Source organism: Caenorhabditis elegans, chromosome V, assembly GCF_000002985.6.
Source record: "Caenorhabditis elegans chromosome V".
Lineage (NCBI taxonomy): Eukaryota > Metazoa > Nematoda > Chromadorea > Rhabditida > Rhabditidae > Caenorhabditis > Caenorhabditis elegans.
Window position 1 is genome coordinate 6,316,630 of NC_003283.11, and position 27,619 is coordinate 6,344,248.

The window sequence follows — 27,619 nt, forward strand, 5'->3', positions numbered from 1 at the left end:
GTTTTTTTTGTTGAAAAAGTACATTTAAAAAATTAGATTTGGATTGGTTTTTTTAATCTCCCAAAGGCAAAGAGGTTTGTTGCTCAAAAAATATGTTTACCAATAGCAACCCGATTTGTGAGCACTTACACGTAATATTTGTATTCCAACTCCACCTCTCAACGAATATAATGGATGGAAAATTGCCTCAAACATGTCCAAACCGAGCCGAAAACACCTATCTCGTGGTGGTTTTTAACCTGCTGTGAAACGGAAACGGAAGCCCATACACCCAACCCTCTCGTTTCAATCAGTTTTTCTCATTTCACACTGCATTTCAGGTAGACGAAAACGATTGTGAAAAGACCAAGAAGCACTAGTGGTTGCCAAGGCAAAAGGAAAATAAAGAATAACGAAGAAGAGCAGAAAAGGACTCAGGAGAGAAACAACTTACTAACGGATTTCTTATTTATGTAAGGTGAGTATTTTTTGTTTCTAATTCTTTTTAATTGTTTTTAAAAAAACTGATTTAAAAAAATTGACCAAATATATTTTAAGCTAAAAAGCATAAAACAAGCAGGAGACATTCATATTCGATCAATGCATAGTGGGAATATAAATGCATTTTCAGTTTTACTGTGGCTATATTGAAATTCACAAGGAAGTGTTCAAAAAAATTTTAACTAATTCTTTAAAAAATCAGGTGGAATCAAATTTTGAGCCATACATGTTTTGTAACGTGCCGTTCAAGCAATGCATAATGAAAATGAAATGATTTTTTAAATTTTTGTAATTTCGCGTTTTATTAAATAATAACATGTGTAACCTGTATGATACCTAGTGTCTTTTTTTTCAAATTTTTGTATAGAATTTTGGGAACAGAAAACAATTCACAGCAAAATTCACACAAGTGACAGTGCACATATAAATTTCATAACGTTTTTAGACACATTTTCAAAAACAGTTTCTTTAGATCAAATATCGGGAACTGTCTTGGCTTCAACGCTTATTCATTCAGCCAGTTTTTTGTTTCAATTTCAATACCAACTTTCTCATTGTGAGAGCAGAATAATCCGTTTAGTTCCGCTGTATCGCTTCTCGATTCTAGTGAGAAAAAAGTATTCCTTCGTGAATCTCATTGACCCCGTTCCTTCAAGATTCAATTTGACAATTTAACCTAGACTTTTTGATATTCTTTACAACCATTCAGTAATCATTTCCCCAACAGCTTCACTATCAGTTATCACAAGCTTTAGACCAGTTTGAATGACCTCGACACGTCTCAATTCTTCACATATTTGCGGCGATTTTTAATTTTAGATCGTTTCAAATTTAATCGAATTTTGTTCCGTTTAAAACCACAGAAAGAAAATGAAAGCATGCGCCACTGTGGGTCAAAAAGATTTTCAATAAACACTTTTGTCGAATCGAGAATCAAAAAAAACTGAATAGATTGCGCCAAAACCTACGTAATCCTGCCATTCTCAATACAAACCGGTTTCATTGAATAGTGTCCGAATATCTGATCAGCGTTAAGATTCGGAATTGCATTTTTTGCAATGAGTCTTAGCACAAAGATCAAAAATTAGAATGATGCGAGATTACTGTTGGAGGTTATGAACCAATCTAAAATTGGAAATACATGATAGTGTTTTCTATTTTCAATAATAAAAGTTGTAAGGTCTTTAAATATTTAAGTTTTGATAAGATGTAAAAAAATTATTTTAGTTGTATCTGTAAAATTTATTTTTGCAGTAATTTAGAGCGTGTATGAGTTTAGTTCTTTGAATGTTTATTTCCATGCGATTGTTTTATCCAAGTATGGAGCTGTTTTTCCAGATTTTAATCTAACGGAAGCTGACCAATAATTCAGCATTCTTTAGGTCAGTTGTCTTTTCAATGAAACATGTATCTTCATAACATTTGACACATGTTAACGTACAACCACACCCTGTGATGCTATTCAGTGGGAATTAAATACGGAAAAATATCATGGCCTTGATGAATTAGAAAAAAGGAAATTAATATATTTTCGAAAAATAGTAACCAAAATATCAATTATAAAATGGAATACAAATTACATATTTATAATTTTTGAAATTGTCATTTTTCCACAAATAAATTTTTAATCGTTTCAAAATAATAATTTTTGCTGAAATTTGTAAACGTGTTTTAAGAATGACGTCATAAACATTTTGCAGTGTAATTATTGTAGTAAAACTTTTCTAACGTCAAACTATAAACACCACATATTGCCAAAAATTTCCTTTTGGCCTGCGCAACTTTGTGTGAACACATTTGTTTAATTATCAAAAGCGCGTGATATGAAAGTATTTGAATTTCTTTACACGATAGGCATTAGCCAATTTAAAATTCATTTTGCAATTTTAATTTCAATAAATTGCAATACATTTTTTAATGCAAAACAACTATAGATCCGATTTGATAGTTTGTACAGGAAAATAAATTGGTCACATCCTGATTTTCTTCCAAATCGAAGATACTTGACTAAAGACTAACTATTACAATTCACCTTTATTGCTGTTAACTACCAAACTTCAGTGTTTGTTTTTGTTTTCTAGTAATCAATTCGTTGTTAACTTTTGTTTTAGTGGCAATCCAGAAAATGAAAAAAATACACAACAGAAACAAGTTATTCTTCAAATTATATATCTTCTAAGAAAATAAGAAGTAACAGGGGAAAAAGTTAGTTATGATTAGCCGCCTCGTATCGAACATCGACTGGTTCTGTATGCTTCATCTCTTGACGATCTGCCATTTGCAAATCCCTCTTCATCTATCTTTATCATCATTATTGCTGTCTTTGTCCTTCTGTTTCGTAATATCCTGTTGATACTTTGTGGTGATTTCCAAACTTTGATATCATCAAAATGTCTGGCCGTAGCCTCCTCCTGTATCATACTAATCGAGTCTATAGTCCTTCTAGTAGTAATGACTCTTGAACCATAAGATCATCGATCATCTGATCATTTCTCGTGTAGTCCAAAGTGACGTTTTTCTCCTTGGATAAAATGAAGAAATGTAAAAGGAGTAACAAGATTCTCGAAATTTCCCTTTTTTAGTTTAGGTGGGCGATGGTGGCGGTTTCAGTGAACCAAGAATAATCGTTCGATGAATCAATCAGAACACGCAAAAGGTGAGAAAGAACGGCAGGGCGTTGAATTTAATTTCAATACTCGCACTTTTTGATTGCTAAATGGTTTAGGGCAAATAACAAGTGTTATTGGAGTACTAAATAAAAAGGATTAAAAATATTATATGTAGTTGACCGCGCATTGTAAGTTCAGCATAAAAATAAAGTTTATATAAAAAAACTGAACACCTATTGCTAATTTATTGCGCATAGTTTTCAAGTCTTTGAGGAAGAAGCAACCAATTATATGTTAGCTCGAAAATGCTTCAAGTTTGGCATTTGGAACTCCGAAAACCATCAGAAAAAGCCTCAATTGTCCCGTGTAAGCAGAAAAACTGCCTGTCTGCCTGATTGGTAACAACTGCTTGCCTACTGCCACAATTCATGCAGACTTTTCAGTAGGTACATTACAAATAAAATAACGTTTCTAAAAACACCAGAATTAAAAAAATTAAAAATTCCTTTAAAAAATGCATAGCTTCTTCTTCTCACCTACCTCGTCGTTTCCTCACTCTACTCGTTTCCAGTTCTAATTTTTTTGCGATTTGACAACACACAACAGCAGAAGACGTTAATGTTTTCTGCTTCTCTTCAACTACTTTCCCTCTCTCACTCGATCTGCCGCGATCAGTCGTTTTCCTCCTTCTTCGCCATTGTACATTTCTGCTTAAGCCCAAGATGCCAATGTCGGCGGCCATGACTCTAAGTTTTAACCTTATTCGAAATAGTTCAGTACAGTTGGAATTGTTTTCTGTAAATTCTTTCGTTCTGTTAAAGTTTGATTCTTATAGTACTCCCGTTCTTTATTCTTCCCATTTTCAGTTTTTTAGAAGTTCATAATTCAATTTAAGTCTGATCTCTGATTAACTTCGCTCCTATTTCAAAGTTCACGTGACTTCATTTTTCAATAATATTCCTGATTGTACTCTTTTGTATGATTTCAAAACATCACATCATACATATGGGTTCTCGATTTCTCCATTTGTAATCAAAACATCTCAACAATAAGAAGACGTTCGGCAGAAAATAGGACGATAACAACAGTTCACAAATGAACAGATATTATTTACTCTTACTCTAACTATTCATTGATTTATTAAAGGTCAATCAAACTTTTTGATGTTTAATTATTTTTTGAGTTAGTTAAAGTTCAGTTTCAGCCAGAACCACATTTCGAAAAAAAATTTTACATTTGTATAATTCATTTCGAAGGGCGATCTGTTGCCAATTCACTTTTAGGATTCATTTTGTAAAAAAGAAATTTCACACAGGTTCTATAGTAAAGATTATGAGTAAATCTATAACATTCTTCATTTATATTTTTAAAAACAAAAATATTTTAGTTAATTCCTATTTGTTTAGAACTAAATTTTATAGAACTCTTATTTTTATAGCTTCACTGCTTAAACTTTAATTGAATTAAAATTGATTAACAAAAAAAAGTATAACAGAGGTTTGAAAAAAAATTAACAAAATAAGGGAATTTGTTCTTCTAATTAAAAAATTACTTAATTTTTGAACAATTTAGAACGTAATTCCAAAATAGACATAAAGAAAGTTTTCTAGGAGAGTATGGACAACGAAAATAATTTTTGAAAGTGTCCTTTCTAGAAGAAAAAAAAACAAAATACCTCCCTGACAATTATATAACTTCTTAATCTATGATTTGCTTACTTCAATAAAACCAGTTTCAATACCTCTACACAATTGTGTTTCGTGATATGAAAAAAATAACAGTGACAAAAGTTAGAGACGTGACTTTTATTCAATCAAGATTTCAGTTCAAGGGGTTCAAAAATACGTTTTTGTTTACAGTTTGTCTAGACTTTACGTAATCACGAATTGTTGATTTATTCACTAAACGCAATTACTTTTTGGCATGAGCCATTTGACAAACTTTTTTTAAGTACAAATAATCAGAATGGTCAATTCGGAAAATGCGTAGAAATGATGATTCACATCATTCTTAAATGTGTATGCTTACCGTAATGTGATGTGCTTTTGAAGAATTTCCACGTCATCAACTGTATTCCTTAAAAGTTGTTTTATTGGAAAAATGATTTAGAAAAGAGTTAGCCGATGATAGTATATTCTTTTTCAACACATTTGTGTCTGATCTGAAGGAAAGAAAAAATGGGAAAAATAGGAATTCCAATGTCACAAACTACAGGTACTCTTGTAGTGTGCGTTTTTGAAAACCTGTTTACCTGTGATCAGAACGAGTGATCAGCGGCAGGAAATGTAGCCATCAGTAGAAGGACTCGAACTTTCTTTTATCGAAAAAAAGAAGAAAATCAGATTATCAACTGAAAATGAATTTTGGTAACTTAAAGGGAAGACTCGAAGATCGGCAGAACTTGCGCTACAAAATAATAACAAGTGTTAGTTGTGCAAAATAGAGGCTGAAACATGTGATGTTGATGATATGGGTAATATCAAAACAAAATAGTTCATATGCCTATATGTAACGGAAGTGAACATAAACAATTTGCAAGACTGGAATAACAGAAAATAATACTTCTTGGAAATTGATTTCTAACTTTTTGTGTTTTCCCGGTAAATGTTGCACCTCCAAGGTTCCACTTTGACAAGTTATCTCGGTTGCCTTTTGATTTATCAATAAGCCTTACACTGGTCAAATATATTTTTTTTCTACATACGCATATTTTCTCTATTAGTAACTTTACTTGAAAGATAGTTTTCGTCATCTCGGTAGATTTCATTGTGTGCCAAAATTTCCAAGATATATTCTATCAAAGCTGAACAGCGGAAATGCAAACTTATGAAAAATTTAAATATTCAATCAGAAGTTTCGTGGTCAATATTTCACTTTTGTTTTTTCAAAGACACTCTTTTTTTCCTACAAAGTTTATGAAAAGTCAACAAATCTAATTTTTGTGAACACCCTTTTCATCAAGTTGTTCTTTGGCATAGGCGTTGACTTTCTCCCTACAGTTGAACATATTGGTGCTTCTTTAGTGTCACTTAAAAAAACAAAGTTAAAGGGTCAATCATTAAGATTCAAAAAAATACCTGAATTGGGATTTGAACGTATATAGCATTGAATTTAATTACTATTAAATCTCTAATCTAGGTCACCTGTACCTTTATTTATTTGTTGAATATTCCTACTCTTCCTCGAACGTAATCATCTGTTCATCATCTATGCATGTCATCATCATGTTTTCCTCATTCTATATACTATCTGATCCATGTCACATCATTTTTGCCCAACTGATTCCTCTATCTGTGTGTCCATTTGTGTCCACAAACTATAAAGTAAGGGAATATCTAGTATGTATCTTTCTGTGTTTTGTTACATGGGTAAGGGATGACTCTTCGTCCATCTGACCTGCAAGTCAAAGTCATTCCCCCTACACAAAAATGTCCTTCTGCGTCTCTTGATTACCGCTGCTTTCATCCATCTTCTCTTTGCCATTTCAGAAAACATCGGAGACGTTTACCTTTCGTCTCATCTCTGTGTCTCGTGATCTCTCATTTGGTTCCCGCCCACCTGAAATGTATTTCTCGACGTCCTCGTCATCAAATTTACCAGCCTGGTACTATTTAAAAGGACCGAGATTCGGAGGCGAGAGCCCATTGCCGTTTTGCCAATTTTCTCCTCCGGTTAGGCAGAACCAACATTTTACAAAATTAAAGTTAAAGCCAAGAAAAAATTATCGCTGCAAATTCAAGATGCCGCAATTACTACTTCCCATCAAAAAAGGTTGGTTTTAGGTTTTCTAGGTTAAAAATAAACAAGTGATAAGATAGTGTAAAAGATAATCAATAACTATTATTACATTGTTCACTTTAATTTAATTGTGCTTATTTTTAAATGTTTATGTTTCAGCCCGTGTTCGAACATCGAGCAACCAGAGCAACATGGGAACTTGCTTCTCAAACTTGAAGTCAGGAAAAAGTGAGAATGCAGTAAGTCTTTATTTTTCATTTTCGAAGTCAGCTTACTTGAAAAGCTATCTCATAAGAACCAATACTATAGTTACTGTTTCAGATCGTTCGAGTTCAACAAGGACTCCTTGAAGGTTTTCGCGTCAAGACCGCAAAAGGTGACCTCTGTGATGTGTTTCACGGAATCCCTTACGCAGAACCTCCAGTTGGAGAACTGAGATTCCAGGTGACCTATTTTTAATAACTATTTGGTCGTAGAATTTGACGTCAGCAATGTTTCTATCACACCTAGTGATAGGAATTTGCCGAATTCATTGAATTCATCTAGACAGATTTTCTAATCGAGTGGTCATTGGGAGTGACCTTCAACTGTCAAGTGCAGTTGCGTTCGGCCATCAGCCACACACGATTATATTCAATGGCATCATAAGCTATATCAAACACCAACCAACTTTTTTTGCAGAAACCTCAGCCACCTAAAGCATGGGAAGGGATTCGAAAATGTAACAAATACCCGAATCGATCGATTCACAAGGAAATGCCATGGGATAAAGCTTTACCAAGTGCAAATCAGAGTGAAGATTGTCTCTACTTGAATGTGTTTGCTCCAAAGATCAGAGAAGATAAGGTGAGTATTTTATTTATCAAATAAGTATCAACTTGATGATCTCTGAATTTAAAACAGTGACCAGGCTGACGTCAATCAAAGTTTAATGTCTTTTATTTCAGAAATACCCAGTCTTGTTCTACATTCATGGCGGCGGATATGTAATGGATTCTGCAGAAAGATATACTGCCAAGAACATCTGCAAACTACTTGTCTCGCGGGAAATCATTGTGGTGACCTTCCACTATCGTCTAGGCTTCCTCGGCTTCCTATCAACCGGAGATGACGTGTGTCCCGGAAACTATGGACTTTTTGACATGCTTGAGGCAATGAGATGGGTCCATGCCAACATTTCCTCCTTTGGTGGTGATCCAGAAAATATCACACTTTCTGGACAATCAGCTGGTGCAGCTGCAGCAGATCTTCTCTCATTCTCCCCACTCACCAAAGGTCTTTTTAAAAGAAAAATTGTGATGGGTGGAAACTCATATTGCCACTGGGCAACGACCTCCAATCATGATATCAGAGAATATTGCAAGAAGTGGGCGAAACGACTCGGCTGGAAACCCCAACTAAACTACGCGAACAAACGGGAAGAAAGTGTCGACATCTTCAATTTTTTCAATGGATTGCCCACTTCAAAGTGAGTAATTGAAAAAGGGAAACTTGTTTCCGGAAATCATATGGGTTTCAAGGTTTATTAGGGGTAAACATAGCTGAAGTTGGAATTTTTGGAAAACAATTCTGAAAGAACAAACAAATAATTTACCTCATTACATATTTTAATATTTCAGACTCGGTATGACAATGTTTTTCTCTAACACAATTTTCAAAGAGTGTCAGCTTCCACTTGCTCCAGTTATTGATGGAGAAATACTCCCACACGACTTGAAAGTTCTCCGAGAAACTCAAGAACATGTTCCATCACTTGTTGGTGGCGGAGAGTACGAAGCTCTTCTTTTCTGTAAGTTTTTGGTTTCAAAAACTTTACATCAAATCCCTTCCAAACAGTAATTGAACAGGATTATTCTTCCAGGTGCAATTGGTTTGCTACGGGGTACAGAGAAAGAAATTAACAGCGCCATCGACGTTTTGTCGAGGAAAAACCGATTATCCAGATCAAAAATCGAAGCGATGACCGAGAAGGTTTATGGTGATTCGCCAGCACTGAGAGCAGACTCGAAAGCCAGAAAAATGTTCTTTGTGCAGGTACCCCATTACTAGTCTAGTTCGAAAAATTAATTAGAGTTGTTTCAGCTTATCTCCGACATTTTCGCCAACTATGGAAACTATCGGTTTATGAGAGACTGCCAACAGCGAGGTGTCGAATGCTATGGCTATTCATTTGACCATCAAAGTAAACAAATGTGGGGATGGCTACAGCACGTGGTTCCATTTACCGGTGGAACTCATACCTCTGAACTTTCTTACCTTTTCGACTGCAATTACATGTCCGCGCCACTTGGAATGAACAAAACCGACAAAGTGGTTAGTGGAATGACCGCCGATTACTTCACAAACTTCGTCAAGTTTGGGTGAGTCACTTTTTTTTTAATGAAAACAAATTCGGAAAAAATTATCAGTTTTTTCTCATTTTTTGATATTCTAGAAAAATTCAGAAAATTGAATATTAAAAAATATAATTATTTCCAGAACACCAAACGGTCCGAATTCCCAATTACCAAAATGGGAACGGATTTCACCAGACGATGAGCACATGAAATTGATCAGTATAAAACCAGAACCAGAAATGAAAACGACAGTTTACGGATATCGCATGCAAAACTTTGAAGATCATCTCGGCATGCTTTATGAGGAAAAAGACAAATCTCCGTTCTCTCCCCGTGGAAATTTCAAACCTTCTATTGTATCTTCTGGTAGTGATAATAGTTTGCATATTATGGTTAATTGATTTCAATTCTTCCTTAATTTAACTCTTCATGTTTTTCATATTTTTTCTTGCTCCCTTCCTTGATTGTCCCGGTCTGCCTATAGTTTTACACGCTAGCGATCTCACACTTGATTCAACAAAGATTCCCGATTTCAATTTTCGTTTCCATTTTATAACATTTTATCTTTTCAATAAAATACAATGAATTAATTCTCATTAATCTGTGTACCACGAGTTTTGATTGAAACCTGAGGAAGATCAAAAAAGATTATTAAAGTGCAATGTGGGCAAAGAAACAATATTTTAATTTCTAGGTTTGTGGGAGTTAAGATTTCTTGATCTTTAGAAGAGGACGGGCTCCGCTGCGTTAACAGTGAGATAAAGAGCGAGGCAGGTCACTATTTTGTCTACCAAGCGAATTTCACAACACAACTTCTCTTCTCAACTTCTTAGCAATTTAATTGTATTTAATTTATCACACTAGTTGAAAGACATGACACACAGTTACATCAGAAGCATTTGGAACATATTTTTGAATAACGCATGCAAAAAATTTCATAACGGATAAAAACTTTATTATCCTAATATTCACGAGTTCAGTGTTTTGTTGAGTATTTCTTCTTGATCTGGAACCCACCCGGTTAATAAGCAGTTTCAAATGTACCGTTTTTAGTTCCATAGACAATTGAACCGGACAAGTAATTTAGAAATGAATTTAGAGCAAAAATTCTCACAAAATTTCATTCTTCAAAAACTGCGATAATTTTTAACAAATAATATGTTTAATGAGTTCATAAGACCAGTATCAAACAATACTATTGTCATTCTTGATTTAGCTCTATTGAAAACCACATTTTTTTGATGGTTTCTCATTTTTAACAGAATGAACTTTAAAATAACGAGCTATACTGTTTAAAAAATTTCCGCAGAGATGCTGGAAAAATGTTCACGTTTTTTATTATTTTTCTTACAATTAGAGTCTGTGACGTACTGAATAAAATTTAAAAAAAAAAAGATCGAGAAAGTCGAGTTACACGTGAAATGTTCCACATGAAAACAACTCTTGACCGTCCATGAAATTACAAATTGATTTATTTCTTGATACTTCGAAGGTTTTACAAATCATCGAAATGCCCGATTCATCAAGCAGCAACGGAAAACGTCTCAATAAAAGTTCAAACAATTCAGCTTCAATTCAACAGTAAGTTTTTTCACTAAGTCACTGTAAGGTTATGCTACGTGAATCTGGTTCATTGGACTGTAATTTTAAACAAAATCTGAGATTAGACTGTTCCACGTAGCCAAAACCCAACTGTGTATGCTTCTAATAAATATGTAATTTTATTTTTAGAATTAATCCTAAAGCAAAATATATCGTCAAGGACCCTAGAGCATTGCGACTCTGTATTTTATTTCAACATCTTCAAGGAGTTCCAGTTTTCAATGCATATAAAGCTATGAACAAGACATATGGAGATAATTTTATGGAATACCGACACTTTGAATATTGGTATATGGGAATTGCGAATGGGAGTTTAACCGTAGACTCATATGATAGGTTTGTGTTTTTTAACGAACATAGTCTTAGCATACGTGTTTCAGATTTTACGCGTTCGAGAGGAAAAAGTTTACCGATTTTTCTAATTTTGTTCAAAGGATGGTTTTGGATATGTTGAATCCAATTGATCGGTAATACTTGATTGCATAATTTGAAGTTTTGTGAAAATAAAATGTTTTCAGGTTCGCCGCACGTGCAGTTTGCCGTAACTTTCGGTGCATTATCGACAATCAACGCTCCGCCTTGAAGAAAATTGAGATGACCTTAAAAGAGGAATCAGTGGATTTGAATGTAAATGATGGTACGGTGTTCTACCACGATGACTTTGATAAAGGATGTACTGTAAATTATAAGAAACGGAAACTGTTTGTCACTGATAAGAAACCGTTGGAGGTTGCGATGGATGATGTGTTGGCACTCTTGAGTGGTCGAGATGTGAGCATGGATTATTTTGGAGTTATTTTGGCAATGGGCAAATGGCAATGGGCAATGGTCAATCCAAAAGTTTCCTTTAAAGCTATTCATGATGCTCTACAATTGATTGGAATCTTGTCGGCAAAGTCGGTATCTCTCGATTGTGCTCACACTGACCAAGTCGTTTCACTTCTCAAACACTTTGAGCCTGAAACTCTGGAGAGCTTACACATCGAAATTCTTGAATTTGATGAGGATTCCGTCAAAGAACTGGTGATTCTCGATCAATGGGAAGAAGCAAAGACTCTTTCACTCACTACTGTCGCTTATTTTTCACTTATCGTCAAGCATCTTTACCATTTCGAATCATTGAAGTTCAACTTTTTGGGAGAAACTTTTTTAATGGATGATATCATCAAATTTCGCGATGTGAGTTTTCTTCGACTTGTTAATTTTTCAACATACATTTTCAGGAAATTCTGCTAAAATCGTCCGTGTTCAAATCACTTACTTGTGAGAGTGTGGATTTCGATGCGAGAATGTTTGTTAGAGTCTTCGATCCAAACTCATCTCGTAGAGACTCCTCTGGTTCAATTGCTTATAAAACTAAAAAGGATACATTCATCATCACTTATCAACCGAATGCTTTCAATATTAAGAAGAAAATCGACTCGGAACAATGAACTCGTGAATATTAGGATAATAAAGTTTTTATCCACTTAAGGAACTCCTTTTATGGCTCCAAAGTTTCAGATAGAAAGCTGTTTTGGAAAACAATAGCAATATTACAGTTTACAAAGTTTTATGGCATGACATTGAGTGGCATGATGCAATGACATTTTGTGTCTGCGGGAGGTCAAAAAATCAGCTCTGGACAAAGTCGAAAAGACAAGTGCAGATTATTCAAATTTAATGCGGGATGATATTGTAAACTCTATAAAATGGCACACCAATAGAAATGCAGAATAGCAATGTTCTTGATCACATTTTCCTCTTTTCATTATCAATGTTTGAATGTTTCATTTTTATTTTTTGGTAGCGTTCATTTCCAGATCGTCGAGAAATGACGGATTCAGTTGGGCCATCGGTGGACAAAAAGAAAGAGGCTGAGTAAGTCGAGTTATAGTCAGTAATTAATAATTAAGCTATTATGTTAGAATGTCCGCTGGGAGAATATTGAATGAAAAACAGACTGATTGGAAGTCAATGTGGATTTGTATATTTCTTCAATTTATTGTTGGAGTTCAAATTTCTGTATACTACATGTCAATGTGGCCATACTTGAGCGGGGTAAAGTATATATAAATGTGATCAAAAACACAATTCGGTGTTTTAGCTTGACAAAACTGCAGATGTAGATTTTCTGGGCTGGATAGTTGCTGCATGCAGTATTGGATGCACAATTGTGAGTTTAAATAAATTGAAAATATCTTAACTAACAGTTGTTTTGCAGTCAAATCCAATTTACGGATTCTGGAACCAGAAGACAATGTCTGTGAAATGGCCAGCTATAACTGGTTTCCTTATTGCTGCAGTTGGTCAAGTATGGTATGGTCTTTTGACAGTTGCCACAAATGTCAAATGGCTAATGCTCTTCGCCCGTTTCTTCACTGGTCTCGGAGTTGGAAACATTGCAGCTCTTCGTGTTTATGCGGCAACTGCATCCACACCGAAGGATAGAATGAGAGCAATTTCTTTTGGAACAGGAGGATTCGTGCTTGGAATTTCATTTGGGCCTGTTATTTCGGTAGGAATTTGTTTATTGGAATCAGCCTATCTTGTTTATTTCAGGCAGTATTCACCCCTCTCGGAGCTTATGGAATTTCAATTGGACCTATTGTATTCAATATGTTCACTGTTGTTGCATACCTTATGGCTTTAATATGCTTCTTGTCATGTGTAGTCATCTATTTTCTTTTCGAAGAAAGTTACGCTGGAATTGTTACGAAAGAAGAGAAAGCGAATGACGATTTGGTTGTTCCAATGTTTGATATCCCAAGTGCAATTATTTGCATTTATCTTTTTATGATTGTCAACATTATCGCAACCAATGTGGAAGTGTAAGATTTAGTTCAAAAATATCAAAAGTGCATCACTTGTTTTTCAGAATGTCAACACCATTGACCACTGTTTTATACGATTGGAAGGATAGTGATTCGATTTTGTATAATGGAATTACATTGGCCTTGAGTTGTATTATTTCAGTAATCTTCCATGTGTTATTGGGTGCAAGTAGAATTGGAAAAATGTCGGTGAACTTCTACAGTTGATTTTTTTATTTCAATTTTTGCAGTGACAAGAGGAATCAAATGTTGATCGGAATTTTCGTATTTCTGTTGTACCAGGCATTCATGTATCCATGGGGATTCTACTCGGGACCACTGAACTTCTTGCCTCCAGGTGTTGAAACTACCGAAGTGGGAGGATGCTTGGTAGAATATCATTGGTGTCAGGAAACTACCAGGGTCCCACTGTCCGTGTATCTTTTCTGTTTTATTGTATTCTTTGGAGTTGCATTTCCATTTGTGGAGACACCGTCCGCGGCACTTTATTCGGAAGTTCTTGGTCCAAGGAAACAAGGCACGATGCAGGGATTTTTCTCACTCGGTGGAAGTATTGCTCCAGTTATTGCTTCTATTTCTTCAACGTAAGTATTAAGCTCCGCCTAAAAATTCATGTTTCATTTTCAGAGCGATCTTCAAATATACGGGTTATCGCTACGTTATTGTACTTCAATCAGTATTTCTTCTCGTTGGAGCGGCACTCATTTTAATATTTTACAAGAGACTTGTCCCATTGAAAGTTATTAAAAAGTCAGAAGATGAGAAGATTTCCAATTGAATGATAATTATAGCGTTTTAAATTGTTGATTTTAGTGTTTTCTAATTTGTTGAATTTTTGAGTCTTCAATATAATATAATGTAATAAAATCACATTTGTTTTTCAATTGTTATACTTCATATCTGAAATCCATTTTTTGCAAATCTTATAGTTATATTAACACTTTTCTTTGAAAAGATATTAAAAAATTTAAAAGTTCTAAAAAATAGACATTCCAATTTTTAGGTCTGAAATTTTTTTGGCGGCTTGGAGAAAAAACATTTTCAGAAATTAAAAAAAAAAAATCAAAAACTGTAATAATGTCCCCCATTCCCCTAAACACCCTAAAAACATTAAAACTCGTTTTTTAAGCTTTTGGAGCAATTATACGGGTCTCGGAAATAGTAATGCACTGAAAAATTTCAGAACTAAATTTTAAATGTTGAGAACGGAATATTGCCGCTCAAAATTTTGCATCTACATATTATTGGTAAAAAAAATTCAAATGGAACTAATGTATATGTCTCGTTTTTAAGTTTGAAGGTAAAACCGTTTTCTTGTAAGTTCTTTTAAAATCTTCATAATTGAAAATTTAACAAGCGAACAAATTAGATATTTAAAAAAGTGGCTTTAGTTTTGATGTCATCAAAATTTTAATAAATCACAATAAACACTTACACTGAACCTATGTACATGAATAAGAAAATATACTAAAATAGACAGAGGGTTCAAAAAATTCAAAAACAATAAATAATTCATATTTCCATAGAATAGTTATGATCATGTATTCCTAGATTTCTTTTTTAGAACAGGTTGAAATGTCAAATCTATTAGAAACCCGCATTTTGTAGTGTTAACGAAAATTGACCGCACAAAATACTGAAAGAGAGCGATTATTCAGATGATGTTGTGCTATATAAACACCGGGTAGTTGTCTATAGTAGAATTCATTCTTCGCATCTCCCTTATTTTCAAAATGACGCAGATCATTCTGTCCGAAAAGATTGAAGCCGAGAAGCGAACAGATTGGAGATCCATGTGGATTGCCATTGTTATGCAGTTTGTAGTAGGTGTTCAAATTTCTGTATATTACATGTCAATGTGGCCATATTTGAGTGGAGTAAGTTTTATAGACAATATGGAAAGTAAAAAATTTCAAACATTCCAGCTTGATAAAACAGCAGATTTTGATTTTCTTGGGTGGGTTGTTGCGTCTTGCAGTATTGGTTGTACAATTGTAAGTTGTTTTTTTTTTATGGTTTAGTTTATATTGGAGGGAAAATTCAAAAATTATCCTCAATCAATCTTTTGAGAAAAGCAATTTTAAACTGATATAATACTTGTCTGTAGAACTCCCAGTTTATATTCAAATCTTTGAATTTTTTTTTCAGAACAGGACAATGTAAATATTAGTTACCACATAACATAAACATCATGAAATTACATGCATATATTTTAACTTTATATTTATTCCAGGCTAATCCAATTTATGGATACTGGAATCAAAAGACAATGTCTGTGAAATGGCCTGTTATCACTGGTTTCCTAATAGCAGCTGTTGGTCAATTATGGTACGCACTTTTGGGCTTTTTCGGAAATGTGAAATGGTTCATGTTATGTGCTCGATTCTTGACTGGCCTTGGCGTTGGAAATATAGCAGCTCTTCGAGTTTATGCAGCAATGGCATCTACGCCAAAAGACAGAATGAGAGCCATATCTTTCGGGACCGGAGGCTTCGTTCTCGGTTTTTCATTTGGACCTGTTATCTCGGTAAGGCTCCGTTAACAATTTTTTATAGTGAAGTAAATTAATAATTATTTAGTCAATCTTCACTCCACTCGGTGAAGAAGGTATCCAATTTGGAGGTTTCATTTTGAACATGTACACAATTGTCTCTTACTTGATGGTTTTGATTTGCCTGTCAGCTTGTTTGGTTGTATACTTATTCTTCAAAGAAAGTTACGCTGGAATAGTGACAAAAGAGGAAAAAGAGAAGGATGAAGTGGAAGTTCCAATGTTTGATATCCCAGCTTCCCTAATTTGTATTTACCTTTTCATGATTGTCAACATGACTGCGACCAATATCGAAGTGTAAGTGAACTTATTTCAAACAACGATGTAACTTTTCTTTTAAGAATGTCTTCTCCTTTGACCACAGTTCTATATGACTGGAAGGATAGTGACTCAATATTCTACAATGGAATAGCACTAGCCATTAGTAGTGCAATTTCAGTGGCATTCAACATTGCTCAAGGATCAACGCGAATCGGAAGAATGTATGTTAACCGGAGCCTTGAAAATTTGAAAACGAATTTTTCCAGTGACAAAAGGAAGCAAATGTTATTTGGACTAACATTTTTCCTTCTCTACCAGCTTTTCATGTATCCATGGGGATTCTACTCTGGACCTTTGAACTTTTTACCTAAAGGAGTTGAAACAAAAGTCGCCGGAGGATGTTATTCGGAGTATCTCTGGTGTAATGACACAACTCGTGTTCCACTTTTCATATATTTATTCTGCTTTATTGTTTTCTTTGGTGTTGCGTTCCCATTCGTAGAGACACCTGCTCCAGCACTGTTCTCTGAAATCTTAGGGCCAAGGAAACAAGGCACAATGCAGGGATTCTTCTCGTTCGGGGGAAGCCTTGCCCCAGTTATTGCTTCTATTTCTTCCACGTAAGTATAAGAAAAACACCTTTTTAAAATTGGTTTTATTTGTAAGCATCGCATCTTGCTTTTGGGTTTACCAAATTGTGTTTTATTAACATTCAAATTAAAAGTTAATTTTGAAGTCAGTCGCCAAAATTAAAATCTTTAGACGTCAACGTAATTTATGCTTCCAATCTTCTAGATAAAAAAATTTATATTCCTCACATATAAAATATTTTCAGAGCAATATTCAAATACAGCGGGTATCGTTACGTGATTGTTCTCCAAGCATCAACTCTTCTTGTTGCCATAGTTTTAATTTTGATATTTTACAAAAGACTAGTTCCACTAAAAGTGGTCAAGAAGTGCAAAGATTCGTCATCGTCAATGTCATGAAAATACTTTTTTCTCATTCATTCATGTTTTTTCAATTCTAAATGTAGTATATTCTGATATAAATTAAATTCTTCTCGAACAAAACAGACACACTCGGATAAAATAAATGGGCACAAAAAGGAAAGAGATGAATGATTCTGAGTAGAAATTTAGTAACTGGTTCTGCAGAGAAAGACCCCAATAATGAAAAAAAGTTATGGTATTTACAGACATAATCATGATTCTGATGACACTTGAGATTAGGCGATGATCCACTTGTCATTGAACTTCATTACACACGTGTTGTATCCGCAATTTGTGGCGCAGCATCTGAGATTTTATGAGTTTCCAACAGAAAAACGAGGGGCTTCGTAAAATTTCAAAATCAATAATAATTGCGTTAGCTAAAAATGTGTTGTTTTTTCTTTCTTAGCTTCGTGCTCAAAGTACTATGCATTTGTGAAATTCAGGTTAAAAAAAGTATTTCAATAAATGAATAGAATTATTTTTTAAGTATTATTTTTTTAAAGAAAACAAATTGTTTGTGTTTTTATGCAAAAAAATATATATAGTTTTTAAATAATTTTTTAAATTTATATACCACCCAGACGCAAAGTTTTGCAATTTTTGAGTCAAATATACGCTTCCCGGTCTCGTCACGACAAGTTTTTATCGAATGCAAAAATGTCTGCGCCTTTAAAGAATAATGCAACCTCAAACTTTGGTTCTGCGAATTTCATGATTTTTTTCAGATTTTTTCTTACAATTTCTCAAAATTAATGTTCTTGTTTTGTTTTATTTTAGTTGTTGAATATACATATTTCTGTCAAAAAAACTATGAAAACGCAACAATGAGAGTTAAGAATTACAGTAATCTTTGAAGACGCACACCTTTTTGAATTCGGCGCCAGCAGGAAAAATCCTTTTACTAATCGAAGAAAAAAAACTTAACCGTTTATAAAATTTCGAAAATCAAATTTATCAAATTTATTCTCAGAAATAACTCACTTTCTTGTGTACAATCCACTACGGCAATCGCTATCAGTATAACACCAATTCGAACCTCTAGCTGCCACACATTTTACCCCTAATTGGTATGGATCTGGACATTGATCAGGTGTTGTAGCTGCTGTCGATAATGATTTGAAGACTGGAAGTTAAGGGAATTTTTTAAAAGCTGCAAGCCAAATGCTTATAGACTAACCAACGCTTCTTCTTGGGTGATATACTTGTGCACCAACGTGTACACACATGTTATAATTACAGCCAGTTGGACAACACATTGAAGCAGTGGTAGATCCTCCCCGACAGTCGAAATCATTGTTACACCTGCAAGAACAGTCTCTCTTATCATTCCTTATCTTTTCCGTAGAAATTTGTCTTATCGGCTAGCAAGTCAAGTTTCTTTCGTGGGGTATAGCTCAGTGGCAGAGCATTCGATTGCAGATCGAGAGGTCCCTGGTTCAACTCCGGGTGCCCCCTAAATACTTTTTTGCCTTTTAAGACCCACCAGTTCACACTTCTCAATTTTCTGCAGTTGATGTTCATAGATGTTACAGATGGGCAGCTAGCTTGGCTAGGATTCGTGCAACACGATCCTTGTTCTAATCCATTTGTGCATATCGTTCCTGATTCGCAAGATGTGGAAGTCATACAAGAATGGAAATAGTTACGACATAATGGGAGGGATCCAACAAGATCTGTAATTATGAAATTAATGGTTAGAGTAGAAGAATTTTCAAAAAAAACTAACCATTGGAATATGACCGAAAAACGTTAAATTGTGGGTTCACATTGTTACTGCTAGGATTATAACTGTTGAACCTGAATATAATAGTATTAAGAAGTGTATAATATTTTCTTAATTTCCCACCTAAAATTGTTTGGTGTGTCGTAAGATGGAGGATTGAAAAAACCAATATCCTTCTGTGGTTTAATAATGTGTCCACATTCTGATTTAGCTATTCCTAAAAAGAAAATAATTGACCTCAAAACTGGAAAATTATTTTTAAAAAAGTAATTGCTTCAAATTATTTAGCTCTACTCACCAAGTTTTTCATAATAATCACAAAGTGTCATGTGCTGTGATCCGACAACTGTGATACCAACCAACAGCAACTGTATCATTTCCTGAAAATATTAAATGAACGGAGAGAGATAGAGTTTTAGCAAAAACATCGCGAGAAGCAAGTAAGTTGTCAACATTTAAATGGTAAGTGCGTGAAAAAAATAACTTTTGAAAAAACGTGCTATGTGCTCTCTGTGCCGCCCGCCCCTTCCCTCTTGGCGCTTTTGTTTGTGTCTGCGTCTCTTCCTCTCACACACTCTCTAACTCTTTGGTCATTGGATTGTCTTGGTGTAACTGAGTCTGTCAGGCCAACACAGGCAGACTGGAAACAACATGAAAGACGATCCGGAATACGCAACGTGTGGATTCACGTGTGTTTACCGTGTCCATTGGCACCCAAATGTTTTTGTTTGTACTGTACTGGAAAGCAACGGGGTGCGGGTAAGCACAATAATATGGGATAAACTGGAAATTTGCGGGCTTAACGTACTTGTGCGCATAGTAAAGAAAATTCAAAACAAAATTTGGGAGGATTTGAATAAAATGGGAAAAATTGAATATTAATAAGATTTACCAGATGTCCTTTTGCAGAGGGGAACCTGCGAAAAAGCAAATAAATGTTTGTTGATTCGGACATAAATAGAGATTTCGAAGGGCAATTTTTTTGGAGCTTGATATGTTTTACCAAAATACAATGGTTAAAGATGTAATTTTTAGGGATTTCGACTCGGGGAGGTTTTTTGAAAAATTTCGAACACTGAATTCTTCCGAAGTAAGAAAAACAACATAAAATGTGGCGATAAAATCAAAGCGGTTAATTTTAAACAATATTTTGTGCTTCATTACTTCAATTTTTAAAATGAAATTAATCATTCAAATTTGATTTTAATTTTGGTAGCTTCATACTCAAAAATTTTTTAATATTTCTAATTGTACCAAATTGTAGAAAATATTATAAAAGCCTGAAACAGTATTTTAATTTCTGATTTACTTTATTTGAACAATTTTAAAACCAAAAGCTTGAAGCTTGAGAAAATTGGAAAGTAATATTTTATGCAAAAATTGTTCTACAAGATAATGGGACATTCAAAATTTTCAAATGGAAAAATTCATCAAAAATTTTGTTAAGATTATGATTTCAACGATATAAACGATAGAATAATATTTTAAAAATATCAAAGCAGTTAATAGCATTAAATTACTAATTGGAAAATAGAAACAATACAAACTTAAAAAAAAACAATTTTGAAAATTTTATAAAACAAAGTCGCATAATATTTTAGTTTTTGAAACTACATGCATTTATAATAATCAATAAGCAAAAAATTTAAGCTGAAAAGGCAACTGAGATTCATGCCAGAAAATGAAAACTTGATAACTCTAGAATGAAATGTTTCACGGAATGAGGCGGTACGTCCCATCAACCAACGTGATCCGGCTCATCTCAACAGGCGGTATTATACGTCAGAAAAATGAAAAATTAATCGTCTTCTTAATCTAATACAGTCATTAGGATCATAATACGAAGGTGGCAATAATTGGCCGAAACGCAAACAGCGGCTGCGGAAAAGGAGCGAGAGACTGTGCCAATCGGTTTGTTTCCGGTGATATAGGCGTCAACTGGTCTTTGGGGTGCTCTGGGCTCCGCGAGCAGCTCACCGTATCAAAATGTGTGAGTGCCCTTCACGCGATTTAGAGCAAAAAACACCGATTGGCTCAGAGATAAAGAGATATGAAAGAATGATAAATATATGCACTTTGAAGTGGGGGTTCAGTCTAAATACAGTGATCAGATAGATGTATTAGAAATTAATTAATGGAAAATGAGAAGGGGAGTGCTTGAAATGGGAGTACGTATGTTTTTGAAACTTTCAAGCCGGATTTTAAAATTAATTTTTCCTAAAAAAAACATTGAGCATAAATATTAAAACCTAGTTTTTCAATTTAAATTAGCAACATCGCTTGTGATGAATTTGCATTAAAACGCTCCTATGCGCCACAAATACCAAAGTAAAAAACAAATCAAAAAACTTTTCTAAATTTTTAATTCATTATTTGAAAATTGGAAAAATTTCAGGTTTTCCCTCAAAAAAGCGCGGTAATTCAAATTTGAATTAGAGGTAAATTGAAAATTCATCCATTTTCAAAAAAAAAATTAGATGGATTATCTTGTAGGGTGTCTTAAACCAATTTTCCCAATTCAGCTACTTTGTCAATTTGAGGTATATTTAGATTACAGCTTACCGTCAGATTTAAATAGTTATTTCTAAAATGAAAAAGAAATAATTCAATTCGCATTTTTAAAGCAAGCTCAAATTTTAAAAATTGTACATCAATGAAATTTTAAATTTGTGAGCTTTTTGGTCTCTACTGGAGCCCTATTTATATGAAAAGCGGTGCATTTTGTGAGGTTCATTGGTAACAATCTAGAACATGCTAGATTCATTGTTCAGTGAACATTTGAGCGTACGATTTATAAAACAATCCAGTACAAGTGTACAAGAACGGAGTTTCAGGTTCTCAAGCCTTGATCATTCACGTATCTCGTCGTTAGACGTGTTGATCTTTGGAACTCTAAAATTTTTCTCACGGGTCGGGGATTATCGGAATGGGGCGGGGGAGGTGCACAACGGTAATTGATATACAGGAAACGGCACGGCAAGACGACGGCCAATGTGTTGCATGTTTCACTTCTTTGCTACCCGAGGTGTGAAACGAAAGGAGATCGTATGCGCTGCGGATCAGAACAACACATGAGCGTACGGGAGGAGGAGGAGGGAGCACCGGCATCTGTATGCAAAGAGCAATAAACACGATATACAACACATTTTTGAGTTGTTGCCGACTGATGTTAGAGGAAAATAATGTTGGAATCATCGAGAGTACAAATAAGAAATTGAGAGAGAAAATGAAACAATTGAGATTGAAAAAAAGTTTCCGGAGGAATTAAAGAGAAAATATTCAGTGACGATTGGGGAGAAAAAGGTGAAAACAATTTCAGATAGTAAAATATTCGAAGGCAATGTATAGTGGATTAAATCAAAATCATATTTCAGTATTCAAAATTAGACCAAATAGGTCCAAAATACAGTACCATAATTCATAAAAATGAGATTTTTGGTCTCTAATAGTAGTGCGCTAGATGTTCATAATTGTGTCTAATAGTCAAATTAAAACCAATTTTTTTGTAGATTTCAAACACATGTTCATAGAAAATGTTTTTATATTTCAAAATGTTTATCGCTCACGAAGAATGAATTCGAGAGATTAAAAAAAATTTTTCATAATTTTTCAGACGATTGGAATATTACAGTTTTAATTATGAATTCGGAATACGTTTATAAATTTTTTTGAGAACTTTTTTTCTATGATAAAATGCTCATAAATGTAAATTAAGCTGCCAGACCAATTGAGCCAATGAGTGGCGAACGGCAGCGTTTTATGGCACGGAAACATGCACAGACCGAAAATGGTTTGTCTTATTGTTGACACACCAACAACGACGACGACGACGCTCAACCCATTCACCTCTTTTGTGTTCGCGCCGGCGCGCCCGGATTCATCTGTGTTCTTGATACATTGCAGTCAGCACAGACACGTGAAGCTGGATAGTAGCGGGTGTACTGGACTCTGAACCTGATCATACAGATCAATTTGTCGAGATGGAAAAAATGACTACACATTCACAAAAGACACTTGTCGACACATTCCTTAGATAGGGAGAAAAAAATAAAAAAAATTTTGAAGAGGTGCGCAATTAAGTTGAATATGTACAGATTTTGTCGAATTTAAACTCGCTGGGTGCCCAGGTCTGTCTTGAAAATGAGAACTATTTCCGAGAGTAGCAATTGCAATTCCGGCAATTTCGCTGATTGCCAATTGCTGTTCTTCAAAAAGTGAGACATCATGAAAATACAAAGCTTTTTTTCTAAATTTTCCTAAAATTTTAGAGCATGGTCACAGTATCTCAAACCTTGAATTAGATAAATTATGTCAAGTTTAAATTTTTAGATTTTCGAAATAGAGTGGAGTTTGATAGTTGCCGGAATTACCAGGAAAATACTACATTATTTTTTCCGATTGTGGCGAATTTTCCTGATATCCTGATATAAACAGGTTGTCTAATTGAAGTTGATATTGTGTTAAATTTTTTGTAGTTTTCCAGAGACGATCTTTTTTACCTGAAACCTAATGAGTCTTCTAACTTTTTCCCAAAAGTCAAGTTTTGTTTCTCATTTGGCTCATGATGTTGCAATCAGTCAGAATACATGATCTCTGTTTCAGTGCACTTTTTAGCTTTTTCGTATAGTAGCCGTTGAAGAGAGTTAGTTGTCGAAAGTGGAGCACACGCGCGGGCTGATTAATCTCAAAGCACTCGGATAAACCAAAAAAGATGAAGAAAATAAGGAAGAGGACAACAAGGGCAAAGGTGTGGATAATGATGTTGATTATTATGTGCATTATTATTATTAGTAGAAGCCGAGTCACAATTCAAATTTTGAAAACAATTAGTTGTAGTTTTGGAGCTTTAGTTATCTCAAGCTGATAACAAAGTTACTATAAATTTTTAGAAATTTAGCAACTCTAAGAAATATGTATCTATTTTCTAAAATTCTGACAACTTTGATACATGATTTGGGTACTACCATACATAGATCTGCGCAAAATAATGTAAGTGAAGGTGATAAGAATATTTTCACTGTTTTATAAACCTACACTAAGAAAATCGGAACTTGTGGATCATTTTCTATGAAGTAGTCTAAGTCGACTTATTGTTTTAATTTGTTCAAAGGATTTTTTATCAGCTTGTTATCAATACAACCTTTTTTAATTTGAACTTTCCTTCTTGGGACGATAAAAATCCATGAACCTGTCATTGAATAAAATTCTCCCTTCCAGATTGAGCTCTGAAAAGCCAATGCTGAAAACTTCTTCAACAAATCAGTGAGTTCTTTTTCTTGCTTTGCATTTCTTTTTTATTGGTTGGGAGAGATGCATTGGTGCCCACTCTCGGATCAGCTGACGTACTGCTTCGTCGTTTTTTTATTTCTTCCTCGAGTGTCCACCCAGTTGGTCGTCGACTGCTTCTCCTTTTTTGCCATCATCATCATCGTCCTTTTTCTTCATTTCCTTTCGTTTTTCCATTTCTTCCTTCCCATCCAATCTGGGCTTTCAACCCGAATGTCGCCATGCCTTAAGAAGTGGTCGAGTTGAGAGGCCACTGGCCGAAACTGAAAAGGGAAAGAGACTTAGAATGAAACAGAAAGCCTCCAGTGGTGACTGAAAAGGGAAGAGAAAGAGACGTCGAGAAAGAAGAAGAAAAAAAACGAGAAAATAAACGAAAAAATGCACACCGCACATAACATGACAGCACTGGCAGTTTCGAGTCCACAACTGCAGTGTTGACGGGTCGCCTCTTCTGGGAAAGGGTCCCCCAGTTTTTTGCTGGACAACCACACACTTTTGCCACCTTTCACACCTTTTTAGTGGGCATTCTTTTTGTTACTTTTTCGTTTTTTTTTTCTTGACTTTCTTGTTGTTGGAGAAACTAAGACTTTCTCATTCAATTCTACCGTAATCCCATGCACTATACTCGTAGATCAGAACACTTTGTTTTCTTGACTTTGGAAAATTGGAAGTGCACATTTTTCAAGTATACAAGTAATTACTAGCTTTGGTCACACTAAACTGGCAATTGAAATGTATTTTTATCAATAACCCAAGGGTTGTATCAAACAGAGTATCAGTGCGTTTTCATGGAATCTAATGATCATTCCAGGTTTTTGTGATTTTATTTTCAAAAAGTATGGAAGCCACGTGGCAGAATTTACTGAACAAACATTTAGGGATCCGCGATTAGTAGACGACAATTTGAAAGCAATCGCAAACTTTAATTTTTTTTCGTTTCAAATAACAAAAAACGTTCAAATGAAAGCTAATTTGAATTACAACGAGCTAATTGAGATTCTAAATTATTTTTTCAATGATTTGACAATTGACAGTGTGGAAAACCACTCGATCTGTTTGTCGACTGTTTTTTTTTTAAATAAAACAGCTCTATTTTTTCTTGAACTTTTTTGTTCGCCGTTAAAGTTTGAATTGAATTTCTTCACTAAAAAGTATGTATTTCTTCAAGACAAAGTTTTTTCCACATTTATAGTTTGACAAACTAGAAATATTGCCCTTTATTATTCAAGTTTCATCCAGTGCTTACTATTGCTCAAACCATCAATATTTCTAAGGAGCGCTGAAATCACATTTTTGAAATTATAATCGGTCTCCAACTAGTTGGCTCCGAAATTGCATCAATTGGGTGATATGAACAATGTCCATTTATGTTCATTCATTAATTCACCTCGTGATTCATATTTTTCAACCATTGCTCCCTTTCTGCTCACTTCTAATACTTCCCTGACTTGCTGCTCTAATCCTGGCCTCCCAAAGGACATGTTCTTGGTCGCCAGGCTCGTTTTTTTTCGGTCTTTTCTCGTGCATGTGTTCCTCGAAGCACTTCTGAAATCTTCATGGCGTGGAATGCGGGAGCTCGGAAGTTTTTTGTGGGTGTGTGTGTGTTTGTGTGTGTGTGTGCGTGGACAAAAAACGCGGTCAAACGAGCGGACCCATGCCGACCGGGAGAAGTTAGGCGGGAAGCCTGGAGACGCAGAGCAAAACAGCTGCTCGACGATGTGCGTATTATGTGTAACTGATCGAAAACACATGCACAAAATAACGGATGAGGAGCGGAGGAGAAGATGGTAGAGCTGAGAAAAGAATAAGCCTGAGATCATTTCCCGCTCTGAATTGCACATCTGGAAAAGAAAATGGGTTATGATGATGGGACAACCAACGTGTCCGAAAAAACATAGACCCTTTAAAAGATTTTACTATTCTAAGCCGGATAAAACATGATATCGATGTCAGTATAGAGCTAGTAAGTTGTTTGTTTGTAGATTCCTAGAGTTGAGCGAACAAATACAATCATATCCAAGGTATCAACTAGGGCTTCCAGGCCAGTAGTCCCACAAGCCTGTCTGGTTATGTTCGCTTTGTCTTTTTGGATTTCGTGACGGGTTACGGATCTTCAACAGCAGGTAACTGTTCAATATTTAGGAATTCCGTAATTGGAAGTTGACTTAGTGGTTGATCTATCAACTTTTCAACCCTTAACTGAACATGCTCTAATAATATATTTTGCAAATACAGAATAGCAATTAAAGTCTACAGAGAAACTCATATTTGACTTCGTAGTTTGAGCACCATTTCACTTTGACCTACTGGTCAAACTATCAGTTGAAAAACGTTCTATTGCCACCTTCACCTTGAATTGTTTTAATAAATTATATCTTATCTAAAACAATTTCTAGTTATTTCGTTGTGTTGATCATAAAGACAAAGTTCTCCGTTTCTTTTTTAACTAAACAAAAGCCTTTCTGTGCATTTTCAAGAACTTGGTCACTGCCTTCCATTTTTTTTCGTTTATTCTTTCTTTCTGTTAGGGTCATTTCTTAGTGAATCATCGTCAACCTGACGTGCCCATTACATGTCTCTCAGAACACCATAAAAAACCTTGTCTTCGTCAGAATTTGTTCCGTCTTCCGTTTCAGCAGCTCCCTTTCCATTTCTTTTACTAACCCTTTTGCTCAATACACATTTGTGTTCGCGTCCTCGTTTTTTATATACTATGTGTGTCGCAGCCGCACGAGAGGCGATTGCACGAAAAAAAACACAAAACAACAACAACACGGCAGGGCGATGAAAACGATGGCAGTGTGAAGAAACCGATCCTAGGGGACGAAAAAAGGGAACAGACGCACGCAAAAAACAACATATGACCATGTTGAAAAACGGGCGGCACATTTCAAAAATGCCAACAAAAAAACAACATTAAAAAGAGCAAGATTTGACACAGAAGATTTGGTCACCGAAAAACCAAAAAATTAAACTCTTAAAATTATCGAGTTTTTTTGGCAAACCTCTATGTTGAAGCCTTTCTTTGAATGGAATTTCAAAAGTTAAAAAAAAAACTTTAAACCGGTAATACTTAATTTTGACTTTAAGAGCTTACATACTACCTACAAACTGCTTTTGTCTTTGACTTTTGTTCAACTTTCCACTGATCTCTTAAACAATCGGAAATCTAAACTCTAGAGGCTTCAGTGAAGAATCTGAAAATAGATGCTAGTATATGTAGAA

General features: G+C 34.7%; 6 protein-coding genes and 8 non-coding genes across 15 annotated transcripts; 9 read left to right on the forward strand and 5 right to left on the reverse strand.

Moving 5' to 3' along the window:
* Window positions 1-302: 302 nt before the first annotated feature.
* On the forward strand, window positions 303-9,763 carry cest-24 (Carboxylic ester hydrolase). Of its 2 annotated transcripts, none has more exons than NM_072213.6 (9): window positions 303-457; window positions 6,987-7,066; window positions 7,149-7,271; window positions 7,509-7,673; window positions 7,775-8,295; window positions 8,447-8,616; window positions 8,689-8,861; window positions 8,910-9,187; window positions 9,306-9,755. In NM_072213.6, the coding sequence occupies exons 2-9, from the start codon at window positions 7,019-7,021 to the stop codon at window positions 9,562-9,564; spliced, it is 1,737 nt and encodes a 578-aa protein (NP_504614.1). In that variant the 5' UTR covers window positions 303-457; window positions 6,987-7,018; the 3' UTR covers window positions 9,565-9,755. The 2 variants fall into 2 exon arrangements, with proteins under 2 accessions (NP_504614.1, NP_504613.1); NM_072212.5 differs by lacking the exon at window positions 303-457 and adding an exon at window positions 6,576-6,860 and having other exon boundaries at window positions 9,306-9,763.
* T28C12.15 (uncharacterized protein) lies at window positions 3,622-5,154 on the reverse strand (the record flags this gene model as incomplete). Its single annotated transcript, NM_001356663.1, has 2 exons — window positions 3,622-3,884; window positions 5,118-5,154. The coding sequence occupies 2 exons, from the start codon at window positions 5,152-5,154 to the stop codon at window positions 3,622-3,624; spliced, it is 300 nt and encodes a 99-aa protein (NP_001343864.1).
* Window positions 7,281-7,495, reverse strand: T28C12.11. The gene has a single exon (NR_068870.1). It is a non-coding gene; the product is annotated as an Unclassified non-coding RNA T28C12.11 (non-coding RNA).
* Window positions 7,329-7,476, forward strand: T28C12.10. The gene has a single exon (NR_068871.1). It is a non-coding gene; the product is annotated as an Unclassified non-coding RNA T28C12.10 (non-coding RNA).
* An 887-nt stretch (window positions 9,764-10,650) lies between the features above and the next one.
* fbxa-202 (F-box domain-containing protein) lies at window positions 10,651-12,236 on the forward strand. Its single transcript, NM_072214.3, has 5 exons — window positions 10,651-10,744; window positions 10,895-11,101; window positions 11,146-11,232; window positions 11,284-11,944; window positions 11,989-12,236. The coding sequence occupies exons 1-5, from the start codon at window positions 10,674-10,676 to the stop codon at window positions 12,196-12,198; spliced, it is 1,236 nt and encodes a 411-aa protein (NP_504615.2). The 5' UTR covers window positions 10,651-10,673; the 3' UTR covers window positions 12,199-12,236.
* Window positions 12,237-12,567: 331 nt separating this feature from the next.
* Window positions 12,568-14,457, forward strand: T28C12.2 (Major facilitator superfamily (MFS) profile domain-containing protein). The gene is made up of 8 exons (NM_072215.7): window positions 12,568-12,625; window positions 12,673-12,805; window positions 12,852-12,920; window positions 12,969-13,262; window positions 13,307-13,575; window positions 13,623-13,763; window positions 13,809-14,162; window positions 14,206-14,457. Exons 1-8 carry the CDS (start codon window positions 12,579-12,581, stop codon window positions 14,354-14,356), a joined length of 1,458 nt encoding a protein of 485 aa, NP_504616.1. The 5' UTR covers window positions 12,568-12,578; the 3' UTR covers window positions 14,357-14,457.
* Window positions 14,458-15,277: 820 nt separating this feature from the next.
* T28C12.1 (Major facilitator superfamily (MFS) profile domain-containing protein) lies at window positions 15,278-17,408 on the forward strand. The gene is made up of 7 exons (NM_072216.4): window positions 15,278-15,455; window positions 15,504-15,572; window positions 15,812-16,105; window positions 16,158-16,426; window positions 16,471-16,611; window positions 16,657-17,010; window positions 17,226-17,408. Exons 1-7 carry the CDS (start codon window positions 15,312-15,314, stop codon window positions 17,377-17,379), a joined length of 1,425 nt encoding a protein of 474 aa, NP_504617.2. The 5' UTR covers window positions 15,278-15,311; the 3' UTR covers window positions 17,380-17,408.
* T28C12.6 (WAP domain-containing protein) lies at window positions 17,385-19,490 on the reverse strand. The gene is made up of 7 exons (NM_072217.4): window positions 19,407-19,490; window positions 19,232-19,325; window positions 19,112-19,182; window positions 18,869-19,058; window positions 18,563-18,687; window positions 18,367-18,508; window positions 17,385-17,688 (listed from the first exon to the last, which is right to left on the reverse strand). Exons 1-7 carry the CDS (start codon window positions 19,483-19,485, stop codon window positions 17,619-17,621), a joined length of 771 nt encoding a protein of 256 aa, NP_504618.2. The 5' UTR covers window positions 19,486-19,490; the 3' UTR covers window positions 17,385-17,618.
* Window positions 18,769-18,840, forward strand: T28C12.t1. Its single transcript has one exon. It is a non-coding gene; the product is annotated as a tRNA-Cys (tRNA).
* Window positions 19,491-19,665: 175 nt separating the features above from the next.
* On the reverse strand, window positions 19,666-19,881 carry T28C12.13. Its single transcript, NR_068872.1, has one exon. It is a non-coding gene; the product is annotated as an Unclassified non-coding RNA T28C12.13 (non-coding RNA).
* A 1,013-nt stretch (window positions 19,882-20,894) lies between these two features.
* On the forward strand, window positions 20,895-21,116 carry T28C12.9. The gene has a single exon (NR_068873.1). It is a non-coding gene; the product is annotated as an Unclassified non-coding RNA T28C12.9 (non-coding RNA).
* A 1,018-nt stretch (window positions 21,117-22,134) lies between these two features.
* Window positions 22,135-22,272, reverse strand: T28C12.14. The gene has a single exon (NR_068874.1). It is a non-coding gene; the product is annotated as an Unclassified non-coding RNA T28C12.14 (non-coding RNA).
* A 2,308-nt stretch (window positions 22,273-24,580) lies between these two features.
* On the forward strand, window positions 24,581-24,694 carry T28C12.12. Its single transcript, NR_068875.1, has one exon. It is a non-coding gene; the product is annotated as an Unclassified non-coding RNA T28C12.12 (non-coding RNA).
* Window positions 24,695-26,015: 1,321 nt separating this feature from the next.
* On the forward strand, window positions 26,016-26,194 carry T28C12.8. Its single transcript, NR_068876.1, has one exon. It is a non-coding gene; the product is annotated as an Unclassified non-coding RNA T28C12.8 (non-coding RNA).
* The last annotated feature ends 1,425 nt before the right edge of the window (window positions 26,195-27,619 follow it).

Coding starts and splice junctions, on each gene's coding strand:
- T28C12.6 (NM_072217.4), bottom strand. CDS start 19,485: ATGATACAGTTGCTGTTGGTTGGTATCACAGTTGTCGGATCACAGCAC. Junction 19,059..19,111: donor TTTTCGGTCATATTCCAATG/GTTAGTTTTTTT, acceptor TCATAATTACAG/ATCTTGTTGGATCCCTCCCA. Junction 17,689..18,366: donor AGTGGATTGTACACAAGAAA/GTGAGTTATTTC, acceptor ATAAAATCTCAG/ATGCTGCGCCACAAATTGCG.
- T28C12.1 (NM_072216.4), top strand. CDS start 15,312: ATGACGCAGATCATTCTGTCCGAAAAGATTGAAGCCGAGAAGCGAACA. Junction 15,456..15,503: donor TGTGGCCATATTTGAGTGGA/GTAAGTTTTATA, acceptor CAAACATTCCAG/CTTGATAAAACAGCAGATTT. Junction 17,011..17,225: donor ATTGCTTCTATTTCTTCCAC/GTAAGTATAAGA, acceptor AAATATTTTCAG/AGCAATATTCAAATACAGCG.
- fbxa-202 (NM_072214.3), top strand. CDS start 10,674: ATGCCCGATTCATCAAGCAGCAACGGAAAACGTCTCAATAAAAGTTCA. Junction 10,745..10,894: donor AATTCAGCTTCAATTCAACA/GTAAGTTTTTTC, acceptor TTTTATTTTTAG/AATTAATCCTAAAGCAAAAT. Junction 11,945..11,988: donor ATATCATCAAATTTCGCGAT/GTGAGTTTTCTT, acceptor ATACATTTTCAG/GAAATTCTGCTAAAATCGTC.
- T28C12.2 (NM_072215.7), top strand. CDS start 12,579: ATGACGGATTCAGTTGGGCCATCGGTGGACAAAAAGAAAGAGGCTGA. Junction 12,806..12,851: donor TGTGGCCATACTTGAGCGGG/GTAAAGTATATA, acceptor TCGGTGTTTTAG/CTTGACAAAACTGCAGATGT. Junction 13,576..13,622: donor ATCGCAACCAATGTGGAAGT/GTAAGATTTAGT, acceptor CTTGTTTTTCAG/AATGTCAACACCATTGACCA.
- cest-24 (NM_072212.5), top strand. CDS start 6,653: ATGTATTTCTCGACGTCCTCGTCATCAAATTTACCAGCCTGGTACTAT. Junction 7,674..7,774: donor CAAAGATCAGAGAAGATAAG/GTGAGTATTTTA, acceptor CTTTTATTTCAG/AAATACCCAGTCTTGTTCTA. Junction 8,617..8,688: donor GTACGAAGCTCTTCTTTTCT/GTAAGTTTTTGG, acceptor TTATTCTTCCAG/GTGCAATTGGTTTGCTACGG.